This window comes from Dendropsophus ebraccatus, chromosome 15 (genome assembly GCF_027789765.1).
Source record: "Dendropsophus ebraccatus isolate aDenEbr1 chromosome 15, aDenEbr1.pat, whole genome shotgun sequence".
NCBI classification, from domain to species: domain Eukaryota; kingdom Metazoa; phylum Chordata; class Amphibia; order Anura; family Hylidae; genus Dendropsophus; species Dendropsophus ebraccatus.
The window spans coordinates 28,419,015-28,434,623 of record NC_091468.1 but is presented as its reverse complement, the minus strand read 5'-3'; the positions used below and the strand labels follow the sequence as shown (position 1 = coordinate 28,434,623).

At 47.0% G+C, this 15,609-nt stretch overlaps 1 protein-coding gene across 4 annotated transcripts; it reads right to left on the bottom strand.

Moving 5' to 3' along the window:
- Positions 1 to 280: 280 nt before the first annotated feature.
- Positions 281 to 15,300, bottom strand: LOC138774295 (uncharacterized protein PF3D7_1120000-like). 4 transcript variants are annotated; one of them, XM_069955033.1, is made up of 15 exons: positions 15,241 to 15,300; positions 8,721 to 8,772; positions 8,565 to 8,615; positions 4,652 to 4,673; positions 4,076 to 4,094; positions 3,540 to 3,593; positions 3,420 to 3,458; positions 3,239 to 3,298; positions 2,925 to 2,993; positions 2,722 to 2,778; positions 2,446 to 2,532; positions 1,559 to 1,624; positions 1,331 to 1,375; positions 994 to 1,041; positions 281 to 369 (listed from the first exon to the last, which is right to left on the bottom strand). In XM_069955033.1, exons 1-14 carry the CDS (start codon positions 15,246 to 15,248, stop codon positions 996 to 998), a joined length of 675 nt encoding a protein of 224 aa, XP_069811134.1. In that variant the 5' UTR covers positions 15,249 to 15,300; the 3' UTR covers positions 281 to 369; positions 994 to 995. The 4 variants fall into 4 exon arrangements, with proteins under 4 accessions (XP_069811134.1, XP_069811135.1, XP_069811136.1 ...); XM_069955034.1 differs by lacking the exon at positions 15,241 to 15,300 and adding an exon at positions 9,027 to 9,128; XM_069955035.1 differs by lacking the exon at positions 2,722 to 2,778.
- Positions 15,301 to 15,609: the final 309 nt, after the last annotated feature.

Below are 15,609 nucleotides of genomic sequence, written 5' to 3'. Positions count from 1 at the left end.
TGCTAAAGAAATACAAACTAAGGGCTGACTAGAATAGAATCCTGCGGCAGAAGGAAGAGCAATGAACATTTACAATGAACCTTCTGGACTTATACATCTACATATATGGTATATGAGCTTTACATAAGATTCTGACTAACATGGAGAGAATTATCTGGATATTAGATGTTACTACTTACTGACATCTACAGAGCGGGAAGCGAGGCCTGACAGGCGGCTTAGTAACAAGTCACATGATCTCTCCTCTGTGCACATGGATGCTGGATACAGGTCCTGAGCCTATATAGTGGATACAGGCCACTAGACCCCTGATGACTGCCGGCAATGAGAAATAGGTCGGGTCTCCTCATATATGATGCGAAGAATCTCCTAAGAAACATAAGGGAAGAAAATTGCTTTTACTCTGAAAATGAAAACCAAACCTGCAAATAGATGGAGGCCGGTGTTTAATGAAAGGGAGTGTATCTGCTGTGCACATAGGAGCAGGAAGGAGAATATGTGCAATAATGTATATGTACAATATTATATATGTGCAATACTGTATATGTGCAATACTATACATGTGCAATACTGTATATGTGCAAAACTATATATGTGTAACAATATATATGTGCAATACTGTATATGTGCAATACTGTATATGTGCAATACTGTATATGTGCAATACTGTATATATGTACAATATTGTACATATGTGCAATACTGTATATGTCCAATACTATGTATGTGCAATACTATATATGTTCAATACTGTATATGTGTAATACTGTATATGTGTAATACTGTATATGTGTAATACTGTATATATGTGCAATACTGTATATGTGTAATAATCCTACTAGTGGGAAGTATAGGAGACAGGCGGTTTTACATAGAATGGACATACTGTACAGATGAGAAGGTTATACTGCCAGGGACCCTTTAAGGAGGTTGTATGTTTCCCCTTTCCCTGTGTGTAGAGAAGATGGATGAGAATGGATCCTGGATACTCACTGTTATTCTGCTTCGTTGGTTTTGCAGCAACAGAAGAGAGAGCGGAGCCTAAAATACACAAAGAAACAATGAGAGGCTGCCGTCATGTCACCTACATGGAGTAGTGATGTCTCCAGCACAGGTCACTATGTATAGGAGCGGCCGTCACCTACACGGAGTAGTGATGTCTCCAGCACAGGTCACTATGTATAGGAGCGGCAGTCACCTACATGGGGTAGTGATGTCTCCAGCACAGGTATAGGAGCGGCCGGGCCTGAATCGGCTCCCGGTGATGCGGCCACTAGATGGAACGTCCTGTAATATCCTGTATACTATCACACACAGTCTCACTACTTACACGCTCACAAGGCGACTTCTCCACTGGGGTCTTCTGGTCTCCTTCCTATTGTGCACAGAACAGATCATCTCACATAGAAATCTATAATTGCCGGAGGTCATTAGGAAAGTATATAGAGGGTTACAGGAGCGATGGAGCCCGGAGACCCCAACAAGTAATGGGGGGGGGGGGGGGGGGAAAACACACGATGGGGGAGGGGGGGGGGCAAACACACAATCGATCACTTACACGGCCGCCATTTTCTCGCCTTCTTTCAGCTCTTGGATCTGGGCTTCTATCTCGTTGATGTCCTTCCTATTGAAGAAGGAAAATTTATTTTATCCTCTATATATTCGGTCGGTGTGTGTGTGTGTGTATATATATATATATATATATATATATATATATATATATATATATATATATATATATATATATCTGTGAGGAGGGGGCAGTAATGATACCTGTGTATAGCAGTCACATGGTTAGGAGGGGGCAGTTACCTGTGTATAGCGATGACATGGTGAGGAGGGGGCAGTTACCTGTATATAGCGGTGATATGGTGAGGAGGGGGCAGTTACCTGTATATAGCGGTGACATGGTGAGGAGGGGGCAGTTACCTGTGTATAGCGGTGACATGGTGAGGAGGGGGCAGTTACCTGTGTATAGCGGTGACATGGTGAGGAGGGGGCAGTTACCTGTATATAGCGGTGATATGGTGAGGAGGGGGCAGTTACCTGTATATAGCGGTGATATGGTGAGGAGGGGGCAGTTACCTGTGTATAGCGGTGACATGGTGAGGAGGGGGCAGTTACCTGTGTATAGCGGTGACATGGTGAGGAGGGGGCAGTTACCTGTGTATCGCGATGACATGGTAAGGAGGGGGCAGTTACCTGTGTATAGCGATGACATGGTGAGGAGGGGGCAGTTACCTGTGTATAGCGGTGATATGGTGAGGAGGGGGCAGTTACCTGTGTATAGCGGTGATATGGTGAGGAGGGGGCAGTTACCTGTGTAAAGTGCTGACATGGTGAGGAGGGGGCAGTTTCCCGTGTATAGCGGTGATATCGGGGGGTAATGAGGCGTCTGGGATGTGTAATCTTCCTGTATAGTAGGAGACGCAATCTATTACTTACGTGATCTTCTTGGCCCTCTTCTTGGCTTTCTTCAGATGTTTGATCATCTTCTTGATCTCCTTCTTCCTCCACTCTGGACTTTCCTCCCTGTTGTACAAGGAACATTTATTTTTATCATAGTCCTCCTCATTCCCATCGGCCATGGGAAGAGGAGGGGGGGTAATGAAGGGGCCGCCTTAATGGAGGTATGAGAGGTGGCAGCTGCCCCACTATCCCTGACAGTCCTGGTATTGGGCCCATAAGACTGGTGCTGAGCGGCTGGGAGGGGAGACATACCTGAGGCTTTCCACACTCTCCGGTATCGGGCTACAGTGGTCGCTCACGGACGGGTCACTGGTGGAATAGAAGATACAACATCTCTTACCATCATTGACCTTTCCTCCTCATTCCCATCGGCCATTCAGAGTGAAGAGGGGGGTAATGAGGCGTCTGGGATGTGTAATCTTCCTGTATAGTAGGAGACACAATCTATTACTTACGCGGCCGCCATCTTCTTTGCCTTGTTCAGATCCTTGATCTCCTTCTTCGTCTGCTCTGGACTTTTCTCCCTGTTGTACAAGGAACATTTATTATTATCATAGTCCTCCTCATTTCCATCGGCCATTCAGAGAGGAAGGGGTGTAATGAAGGGGCCGCCTGGATGGAGGTAAGAGAGGCGGCAGCTGCCCCCCTATCCCTGACAGTCCTGGTATTGGGCCCATAATACTGGTGCTGGGCAGCCGCCCCCTATCCCTGACAGTCCTGGTATTGGGCCCATAAGAAGGGTGCTGGGCGGCTGGGAGGGGAGACATACCTGAGACTTTCCACGTTCTCTGGTTTCGGGACCCAGTGGTAGCTCATGTACGGGTTACTGCTGCAATAGAAGATACAACGTCTCTTACCATCACTGACCTTTACCCTCTACAGAAAATCATCAATGGGGTAAAGGAATTGTGATGGGATTTGTTATAAAGCAGAAGGAGAGTGGTCAGTACCTGAAGAAGCCGGGGCCGTTCATCAGCCTGTACTGCCAGCTGGGAGAGGAGAAGAGACCTGAGTATACACGTATATATGCTGCTATGTGACTAGAGCAGAATGGTATATACTATACATACATCTCATTGGCCAGCTGGTCCCCATCCAGCAAGTCCTTCTCCAGGATATACGACCTGTTAGTGACACAATACACAGGACAATAAGACGCCACAATATCTGCTCTTCTCTTGGTTACATTCATCTCTCATCCTCCATTCTCAGGGACGGCCATTATATATATAAGGCTCCTGTTCTCTGGCGTTCCCCTTTAACTCCCAGCCCGGCCATAGAGTGTTAGAGTAAAGCAGATGCTGGTGGAGCTCCCAGTCTCCGGCTCTGCAGGACATTGTAGCCGCCCCGATCACTGGGATAGAAGCGGCTGCCGCTCCGGCACAGTGGTCGCCTGGGGGCCCCGATGTGCAGGAAAACAATGGGGGACAAAGCTAAAGCGCCCGTGTAGCTGCCTGATTGTACGGCCGGGTGGTGAAAATGTGATGGCAGATCTCAGTAACATCTCCTCAGTCCTGAGATGGGGAGAACCTTCTAGAAGAAGCAAATGGGGGAAGCTTCTCCCTTTAACAACAGCCTCATACAGAGAGAACGTCCTGTCACTTACCAGGACAGCAGAGATGAAGCTGAAAAACACAAAGAAACAACATCACTAACACATCCTCACCTGCCCGCTCCCGCCCCCATACACATCCTCACCAGCCCGGCCCCTCCCCCATACACATCCTCACCTGCCCGGCCCCACCCCCCCCACCCCCCCATACACATCCTCACCTGCCCGGCCCCACCCCCCCATACACATCCTCACCTGCCCGGCCCCACCCCCCCATACACATCCTCACCTGCCCGGCCCCACCCCCCCATACACATCCTCACCTGCCAGGCCCCTCCCCCATACACATCCTTACCTGCCCGCCCCCGCCCCCATACACATCCTCACCAGCCCGGCCCCTCCCCCATACACATCCTCACCTGCCCGGCCCCACCCCCCCATACACATCCTCACCTGCCAGGCCCCTCCCCCATACACATCCTTACCTGCCCGCCCCCACACACATCCTCACCAGCCCGGCCCCTCCCCCATGCACATCCTCACCTGCCCGGCCCCTCCTCCATACACACCTTTCTCAGCTCAGATCTATTACAACATAATGGAGACAAATCCGAGAATCTCAGGACTTACATGTGCTGCCATAGACTGCCGGCTGGAAGAGGAGAACAAAGGGTTAAGCAGAGAAGGAGACAAAAAACTCAGCTACCCCCCCCCCCACCCCTGACAGGGGCTCCTAGTGCTACCATCTCCCCCCACCCCCCCATAAGTACCAGCCCCTTCCTGTGCAGCGGGGTGAATGCTCCTCTATCGCGGTCCCCGCTGCCTCTCTCCCGCTGCAGTAATTGGTCATGTTGGTCGGGAGAGAGGCAGCGGAGACCGCGATAGAGGAGCATTCACCCCACTGCACAGGACAGGGCTGGTACTTCTGGGGCAATTGGGCAGTCCAGGGGGGGTTGGCGGGGGCTTTGGGGGATGGTTGCACTATGGGCCGGAAGCAGGGCCGTATTAACAGCTGCTGCTGCCCTAGGCATTAAACCTGAAGATGCCCCATCTTCACGCATCTATTGGCGATACCAGACTTGCCAATACCACCATACCCCCCACCCCCCTGGAATAGACACCAGATTTAGTCTGAACGGGAGGAGGGAAACTAAAAAAATAAAAACAAAAAAATTTGTTTTTTCTGTCCCCCGGCTCCCTGGTGCTGCCCCCTGCAAGGTGCTGCCCTAGGCACCGGACCACGGGTGCCTAATGGTTAATACGGCCCTGGCTGGAAGGTGAGCTAGTGGGGGGACGTGGGTAGCTGTATTTTGTGCCGAAAGCACAGGAAGGGCCATGTTATTTTTTACATGTAATGTCTACATATACTGCACCCCCTGCTGGACCTCTCAGGTATAGACTGGGTCGTGATATCAATTTTTTTTTTTTTTTTAAACATTGAAGCCTGTCTGATCTACTAATATATATATATATATATATATATATATATATATATATATATATATATCTCAGTATATGCGCATGTCCACTAATTAGTGTATATTATGAATTTGTCTAATTTTGCTTATCTAATAACATATTAAAAAATAGATTTTGGCAGGAGTTCTCCTTGAAATCAGGTGTGCTCGATCCGTCAAAGACTAAGGTGGATCTTTCCATTTAAAATAATGTATTATAGAATTAATTAGGGGGTTATTATTGAAATTATAAAGAGAGAAAGGGGAATGACCGATTTGTATCCCCAGATAAGACATGGAGGAGGACACGACCTCCGCCCAGATACTTTGAGGTAATGTAGATGGCGGGATCCTAAAAAAAAGGAGCTGACTTCTGGTTATGTTTATTCTGTAGCCAGAAAAAGATCCGAAATGAATAAGAGTCTGATAAATTTCTGAGAGATGATTTTCTGGAGACTCAATAAACAAAAGCAGATCAGATGGCGGCTTATCTCTCAGAGAACAAAGTGGTGATTTTCTATGTCCACCAACAATACACAAGAAATGGTAGATCATGCACTGCTAGATAGGTCCAGGGTGCCCAGTAATGACATATAGTACTATAACATACAGCAAGAAAAGAGAACAGGTGATGTCATATAAAGGAGTCGGCGCTCCAAGTCACAGCATCAAGTCATCAAACAATACAAGATGTGATACTATATACAAACACCTAAAAACAATGAAAAATCCTACAATACTGCAATACTGAACATGAACAACAAAGAACAGATTCTAGGACCCCGACACATTGCTACAAATCTCCAGCTCTATGAATATTGAAAGGAGAAGCTAAAGTTGTGGCCTATAATGTGTCCCTCTCAACAGTGCCCCATATAGTACTCAGCCCCCCTGTATAGTGCCCCATATAGTACTAAGCCCCTTGTATGGTGTGCCATATAGTACCCAGCCCCCTTGTATGGTGCGCCATATAGTACTCAGCCCCCCTGTATAGTGCACCATATAGTACTCAGCCCCCCCCCTATAGTGCCCCATATAGTACTCAGCCCCCCCTGTATAGTGCCCCATATAGTACTAAGCCCCTTGTATGGTGCGCCATTTAGTACTCAGCCCCCCTGTATAGTGCCCCATATAGTACTCAGCCCCCCTGTATAGTGCACCATATAGCACTCAGCCCCCCTGTATAGTGCACCATATAGTACTCAGCCCCCACCCTATAGTACTCAACCCTCCTGTATAGTGCCCCATATAGTACTCAGTCCCTCTCTATAGGGCCCCATATAGTACTAAGCCCCTTGTACAGTGCCCCATATAGTACTCAGCCCCCTTGTATGGTGCGCCATATAGTACTCAGCCACCCTGTATAGTGCCCCATATAGTATTCATCCCCCCTGTATAGTGCACCATATAGTACTCAGGCCCCCCATAGTGCCCCATATAGTACTCAGCCCCCCTGTATAGAGCCCTATATAGTACTAAGCCACCCTGTATAGTGCCCCATATAGTACTCAGCCCCCCTGTTTAGTGCCCCATATAGTACTCAGCCCCCCCATAGTGCCCCATATAGTACTCAGCCCCCCTGTATAGAACCCCATATAGTACTCAGCCCCTCTATATAGGGCCCCATATAGTACTCAGCCCCCCTTTATAGTGCCTCATATAGTACTCAGCCCCCACTGTATAGTGCCCCATATAATACTCAGCCACCCTGTATAGTGACCCATATAATACACAGCCCCCCTGTATAGTGACCCATATAGCACTCAGCCCCCCTATATAGTGCACCATATAGTACTCAGCCTCCCCCTATAGTGCCCCATTTACTACTCAGCCCCCCTGTATAGTGCCCCATATAGTACTCAGCCCCCCCTGTATAGGGCCCCATATAGTACTCAGACCCTCTGTATAGGGCCCCATATAGTACTCAGCCCCCTGTATAGTGCCCCATATAGTACTCAGACCCTCTTTATAGGGCCCCATATAATACTAAGCCCCCCTCTATAGGGCCCAACATAGCACTAAGCCCCCCTCTATAGTGCCCCATATAGTGCTCAGCCCCCTCAATAGTTCCCCAAATAATAGTCAGCCCCCCCCTCAACATGCCTGGTATATAGTGAGTAGGAGAGGCCTGGTATATATTGAGTGCAACATGCCTGGTATATAATGAGAGTGTGACAGGCCTGGTATACAATGAGTGTGACAGGCTGATATATAGTGAGTGTGTCACAGGCTGGTATATAGTGAGTGTGAAAGGCCTGGTGTATAGTTAGTGTGTGACAGGCAGGTATATAGTGAGTGTGTCACAGGCCTGGTATATAGTGAGTGTGTAACAGGCTGGTATATAGTGAGTGTGTGATAGGCCTGGTATATAGTGAGTGTGTGACAGGCCTGGTATATAGTAAGTGTGTGACAGTCCTGGTATATAGTAAGTGTGACAGGCAGGTATATAGTGAGTGTGTGACAGGCCTGGTATATAGTGAGTGTGACAGGCCCGGTATATAGTAAGTGTGACAGGCCCGGTATATAGTAAGTGTGACAGGCCTGGTATATAGTAAGTGTGTGAGAAGCCCGGTATATAGGCCCGTTGTGGACAGGCCTGGTATATAGTGAGTGTGTCACAGGCCTGGTATATATTGAGTGCGACATGCCTGGTATATAATGAGAGTCTGACAGGCCTGGTATACAGTGAGTGTGACAGGCTGATATATAGTGAGTGTGTCACAGGCTGGTATATAGTGAGTGTGAAAGGCCTGGTATATAGTGAGTGTCACAAGCCTGGTATACAGTAAGTGTGTGACAGGCCTCGTATATAGTGAGTGTGACAGGCCTGGTATATAGTGAGTGTGTGACAGGACTGGTATATAGTGAGTGTGACAGGCCTGGTATATAGTGAGTGTGACAGGCCTGGTATATAGTGAGTGTGACAGGCCCAGTATATAGTGAGTGTGTGACAGGCCTGGTATACAGTGAGTGTGTGACAGGCCCGGTGTGGAAAGGCCTGGTATATAGTGAGTGTGTGACAGGCCTGGTATATAGTGAGTGTGTGAGAGGCCCGGTATATAGGCCCGGTGTGGACAGGCCGTTACCTCAAATTGATACCAGGCGGCGTCATCCAATTCAGTCCACCATAACTGCTCCTGAAACCATAGCAGGACATGTGCGGTCAGTGCGGGGTCTTCTCTATAGTACAATGCATTCTCCACCATCCCATAGAGACTAGAACCCCCCAATCTGTCACTTACAGCGCTGCTGCTCTCCATGGCCGCCATGTGCTTTGTGCCTCTCAGCAAAATCCTGCAAATAAAGGAGAGGAAACCATTGTCTTCCAGTGTCCTTACTGGTGAGTAGTGGTCTTCTCTATCACATGGTGTCTCAGCTATGGGGGCTATCAGGATGGGGAGAGAGGGCACACACAGCATTTCCATCAGGCTTTTACCTACCACCACAACCAGGAGAGGGAACCCTATGTGTGACCACGGCCGTATATACAGGAGGTAGAAGATGGCGGATAAGGAGGGAGAGCAGGAGAAGGGGAGACGGATACTTACTCCTCCACTCCAAGCACAAGACTGGGGAAAGTTCTAGGTTGCTGGGGTTACCACTGTGTGTCAGTCAGTGATGTCATAGTCTGTGATGTCATACACTACAGCCAATACCATACACTATGGGAGTTGTTTATCACACTGGCCCAGTTGCCCCTAGCAACCAGATTCCACCTTTCATTTTCCATAGAAACTGTGAATGTATAAAGTAGTCTGCACACACATCCTCTGTAGTGTCATATACTGTATACAGGACAGCATGGTGATATATAAGGTGCGATAGTCTGCACACACATCCTCTGTAGTGTCATATATCGCACCTTATATATCACCATGCTGTCCTGTATACAGTATATGACACTACAGAGCAGGCTCGGACTGGGCCACCGGGGAGCCGGGGGTTTCCCCGGTGGGCCCCTCCCCCTCCCTGCCTGTTGGTGGGCCCCTGCAGAGCAGCGTTAGGCAGAGCAGCCTTAGGTGTGTGCTGCTGTCATCTGACTGGGCCCTGGGTGATGTTTCCCAGCCAGATGACAGCAAGTTCCAGGGCCCCCTGATACAGGCAGATCGGTGGGCAGCTCTCCTAGGGCCCTCAGTGGGCCCCTGCACGCTGGTCCTCCTCACCCTCCCATAGATGCTGGTGTCGGGATGTGTAGGAGCAGGAGGCTGCAGCTATGACAGGAGCTCTGGCTGCTCTTCTCCTCACCAGCCTCCTGCTCCGACTAAAGTGAAAGAAGATCTTATCAGCAGCGTCCAGGAGGTCAGATGTGGCTGCTGAAGAGTCAGGCAGAGGTCAGTCAGCTCCCCCTCCCTCCTCTGCTGTCCTGGGGTCTGAAAAGAAAAAGCTCCACAGGTATGGTGGTAATGGGAGGTGCAGGGTGACTATACTGTATGTGTGATGTGTGACTGACTCTGCAGTGTGTGTATATGGATATAATAGTGTGTGGGGTGCAGTGTGTGTATATGGATATAATAGTGTGTGGGGTGCAGTGTGTGGGGGGTGCAGTGTGTGTATATGGATATAATAGTGTGTGGGGTGCAGTGTGTGTATATGGATATAATAGTGTGTGGGGTGCAGTGTGTGGGGGGTGCAGTGTGTGTATATGGATATAATAGTGTGGGGGGTGCAGTGTGTGGGGGGTGCAGTGTGTGTATATGGATATAATAGTGTGTGGGGTGCAGTGTGTGTATATGGATATAGTGTGTGGGGTGCAGTGTGTGTATATGGATATAATAGTGTGTGGGGTGCAGTGTGTGGGGGGTGCAGTGTGTGTATATGGATATAATAGTGTGTGGGGTGCAGTGTGTGTATGGATATAGTGTGTGGGGTGCAGTGTGTGTGGGGTGCAGTGTGTGTATATGGATATAATAGTGTGTGGGGTGCAGTGTGTGTATATGGATATAGTGTGTGGGGTGCAGTGTGTGTATACAGATATAATAGTGTGTGGGGTGCAGTGTGTGTGTATATGGATATAATAGTGTGTGGGGTGCAGTGTGTGTATATAGATACAGTGTGTGGGGTGCAGTGTTTGTATATAGATATAATAGTGTGTGGGGGTGCAGTGTGTGTATATGTGTGACGGAGTCTGCAGCGTGTGTATATAGGTATAAGGTGTGGGGGTGCAGTGTATATATGTGTGCTTGTGTGACTGAATCTGCAGTGTGTATATAGGTATAAGGTGTGGGGGTGCAGTGTATATATGTGTATGACTGAATCTGCAGCGTGTGTATATAGGTATAAGGTGTGGGGGTGCAGTGTATATATGTGTATGTGACTGAGTCTGCAGCGTGTGTATATAGGTATAAGGTGTGGGGGTGCAGTGTATATATGTGTATGTGACTGAATCTGCAGCGTGTGTATATAGGTATAAGGTGTGGGGGTGCAGTGTATATATGTATATGTGACTGAATCTGCAGAGTGAGTATATAGGTATAAGGTGTGGGGGTGCAGTGTATATATGTTTATGTGACTGAATCTGCAGCGTGTGTATATAGGTATAAGTTGTGGGAGTGCAGTGTATATATGTGTATGTGACTGAATCTGCAGCGTGTGTATATAGGTATAAGGTGTGGGGGTGCAGTGTATATATGTGTATGTGACTGAATCTGCAGCGTGTGTATATAGGTATATGTTGTGGGGGTGCAGTGTATATATGTGAATGTGACTGACTGCAGTGTGTATATAGGTAAAAGTTGTGGGGTGCAGTGTATATATGTGTATGTATGACTGACTGCAGTGTGTATATAGGTATAAGGTGTGGGGGTGCAGTGTATATATGTGTATGTGTGACTGACCCTGCAGGGTGTGTGTATATAGGTATAATGTGTGGGGGTGCAGTGTATATATGTGTGTATGTGACTGACTCTGCAGGGTGTGTATATAGGTATAAGGTGTGAGGGTGCAGTGTATATATGTGTATGTATGACTGACTCTGCAGGGTGTGTATACAGGCATAATGTGTGTGGGGTGCAGAGGGTATATATGTGTATGTGACTGACTCTGCAGTGTGTATATAGGTATGTGTGTGGGTGCAGAGGGTATATATGTGTATGTATGACTGACTCTGCAGGGTGTGTATACAGGCATAATGTGTGTGGGGTGCAGAGGGTATATATGTGTATGTGACTGACTCTGCAGGGTGTGTATATAGGTATGTGTGTGGGGTGCAGAGGGTATATATGTGTGCATGTGACTGACCCTGCAGGGTGTGTATACAGGCATAATGTGTGTGGGGTGCAGAGGGTATATATGTGTATGTGTGACTGACTCTGCAGGGTGTGTATATACAGGTACATACAGCAATGTAGTGCTGGCCGATATATATGTACATATATATATATATATATATATATATATGTATATATGTACATACAGCAATGTAGTGCTGGCCTATACAAGCATATATGTACTATGCAGCCTACAAACAGGATACATATATGCTTGTATAGGCCAGCACTACATTTCTGTATTGGAGTAGTACATTGGTAATAACATTGGTCTTTTTTTTTTTAGTCAGTAACAGTGTGACTGTATGGTCATAATATAGCAACAAGATTATATATATATGTAAAATATGTGTGTGTGTGTGTGTGTGTGTGTAATTTTTTTTTTGTTCTATCCCCTATTAGTGCTATTAGTGCTGGGGTCACTTCCATACACTCAGCCACCACAGAGCTATTCTGTGTATTCTGGTCTCCCACTCAGCATCCAGTGTACAATGCACCCAGGATCCTCCTACTACAACAGCTGCAAACACTACAACTCCCAGCATTTACTGACAGCACACAGTCCTCAGGATATGGTGGGAGTTGTAGTATATCTGAATAGAAAATCCCCTAATATCTGGTGCTGTAGATTTATTGATGGATCTTCAGTTGTTAAAGGATTCTCCTCTCTGGAACTACAACTTCCAGTATACCCTGAGAGCTTCATAAGTGTAGGGCATTCTGAGAGTTGTAGTTTGACTAGTTGTGGACACTGATCAATCAGCATAGAATTGGGTCAGCACCAATGGTTCTTCATTGGTGGGCCCCCAGGATCATTTTCCCTGGTGGGCCCCAAGTAGCCAGTCCGACACTGCTACAGAGGATGTGTGTGCAGACTATCTCACCTTATATACCACCATGCTGCCCCTGTATACAGTATATGACACTACAGAGGATGTGTATGCAGACTATCGCACCTTATATACCACCATGCTGCCCTGTATACAGTATATGACACTACAGAGGATATGTGTGCAGACTATCTCAGCTTATATACCACCAGGCTGCCCCTGTATACAGTATATGACACTACAGAGGATATGTGTGCAGACTATTGCACCTTTTATACCACCATGCTGCCCCTGTATACAGTATATGACACTACAGAGGATGTGTATGCAGACTATCTCACCTTATATACCACCATGCTGCCCCTGTATACAGTATATGACACTACAGAGGATGTGTATGCAGACTATCTCACCTTATATACCACCATGCTGCCCCTGTATACAGTATATGACACTACAGAGGATATGTGTGCAGACTATTGCACCTTTTATACCACCATGCTGCCCCTGTATACAGTATATGACACTACAGAGGATGTGTATGCAGACTATCTCACCTTATATACCACCATGCTGCCCCTGTATACAGTATATGACACTACAGAGGATATGTGTGCAGACTATCTCAGCTTATATAACACCAGGCTGCCCCTGTATACAGTATATGACACTACAGAGGATATGTGTGCAGACTATTGCACCTTTTATACCACCATGCTGCCCCTGTATACAGTATATGACACTACAGAGGATATGTGTGCAGACTATCTTACCATATATGCCACAATGATGCCCCTTGTATACAGTCTGACACTACAGAGGATATGTATGCAGACTATCGCACCTTATATACCACCACACTGCCCCTGTATACAGTATATTACACTACAGAGGATATGTGTGCAGACTATTGCACCTTTTATACCACCATGCTGCTCCTGTATACAGTATATGACACTACAGAGGATGTGTATGCAGACTATCTCACCTTATATACCACCATGCTGCCCCTGTATACAGTGTATAACACTTCAGAGAATATGTGAGCAGACTATCTTACCTTATATACCACAATGATGTCCCTTGTATACAGTCTGACACTACAGAGGATATGTATGCAGACTATCGCACCTTATATACCACCACACTGCCCCTGTATACAGTATATGACACTACAGAGGATATGTGTGCAGACTATGTCACCTTATATACCACCCTGCTGCCCATGTATACAGTATATGACACTACAGAGGATATGTGTGCAGACTATGTCACCTTATATACCACCCTGCTGCCCATGTATATAGTATATGACACTACAGATTATATGTGTGCAGACTATCGCACCTTTTATACCACCCTGCTGCCCATGTATACAGTATATGACACTACAGAGGATGTTTACAGACTATCGCACCTTATATACCACCCTGCTGCCCCTGTATACAGTATATGACACTACAGTGGATATGTGTGCAGACTATCTCACTTTATATACCACCCTGCTGCCCATGTATATAGTATATGACACTAGAAAGGATGTGTGGACAGACTATCGCACCTTATATACCACCCTGCTGCTCCTGTATACAGTATATGACACTACAGAGGATATGTGTGCAGACTATTTCACCTTATATACCACCTTGCTGCCCATGTATATAGCATATGACACTACAGAGGATGGTGGTTGGTGCGATTGCCGCCAAAATAGAACTCCGCACAGGGCGCCATCTTCCCTAAGGCCGCCCTGTGTATATATATGTGTCATGCAGATAATACGTGCCCATGGAAAGTCTTTGCCGGCTCATCTGTTGGTCTGGTGGACGTTTCTGCACTCGGCCAAATGTGCACAATATCTTCACAGCAAAAAGCAGATGATCCAGCAGTGCAGTAATAGAAGCAGAAACTTTATTGCAAATCCATAAAAAATTCCAGACAACACACAATGTGCAGCCCACCCACTGGAATATGTAGAGACGTTTCAAGCACATTAACGCTAATAGGTATATACAAGGGATTATGTTCAGGAACTACCGCCCAATTTCATTAATCAACGTGGATATTAAAATATATTCAAAATTGTTGGCATCCAGGTTATATCCGCTACTCCCATCCTTAATACATTGGGATCAAGTGAGTTTTATAAGAGGAAGAGAAGCCAGGGACAACATAAACAAAACAATGTTACTGGTAGCCAGGGCCAAGGCGAGGGGGGGCCGATGTGTCTGGTTTCAATTGATGCCGAAAAGGCCTTCGACTGCCTGTGCTGGGATTTTATGGAGGCAGCGCTAGAACAAATTGGTCTAGGGCCAAGGTTTAGGGGGAAAATAATGGCACTATATACTGATCCTACTGCACAAGCGCGCACCAATGCCATCCTGTCTGGTTCGGTTTTGATAATAAACGGGACTAGACAGGGGTTCCCTCTATCACCATTATTATACGCAATTGTGATGGAGCATCTGGCAGTGGCCCTTAGGAAGAATCCCAGCGTACATGGTCTACACATAGACCGCATTATAAGCGGACGATTTGTTGCTATATGTTACACAGCCGAGGATAACATTGCCATCAGAATTCGGACATTTGTCCAATTTTATAGTAAAGCAAAAAGTTTCACAGTTATTAGTTTAAGTTCATCCCCGAGTAATTAATCTACTTACCTCTCCATGCTGCCCCCTACAGGGCCGACATCAGCGCAGTGTTTTGCCTGTGGTTACAAGAGGCCACTCTCTTCCTGTTGACCCGGCGGCAGACGCTGGAGTGACACGCGGAACCCAGGTGAGTATAAATGTTGTTGTTTTTTTGTTGTTATTGAGGATGCCTGCCAGGGGCATATGGGAGGGGGACTATCATACAAGGGGTCAGCACACAAGGGGTATATACAACTGGGGGAGCACACAAGGGGTAAATACAACTGGGGGAGTACACAAGGGGTATATACAACTGGGGGCAGCACAAAAGGGGTAAATACAACTGGGGGAGTACACAAGGGATTTATACTACTGGGGGAGCACACAGAGTATATATAA

Bases quoted from the DNA above. Each gene is read 5' to 3' on its own strand.
- LOC138774295 (XM_069955033.1), bottom strand. The intron at 4,674-8,564 runs GTAACGGCCTGT...CTCCTCTTCCAG, and splicing joins CCGCCTGGTATCAATTTGAG to CCGGCAGTCTATGGCAGCAC. The intron at 1,042-1,330 runs GTAAGTAGTGAG...TGTGTATTTTAG, and splicing joins AGAAGTCGCCTTGTGAGCGT to GCTCCGCTCTCTCTTCTGTT.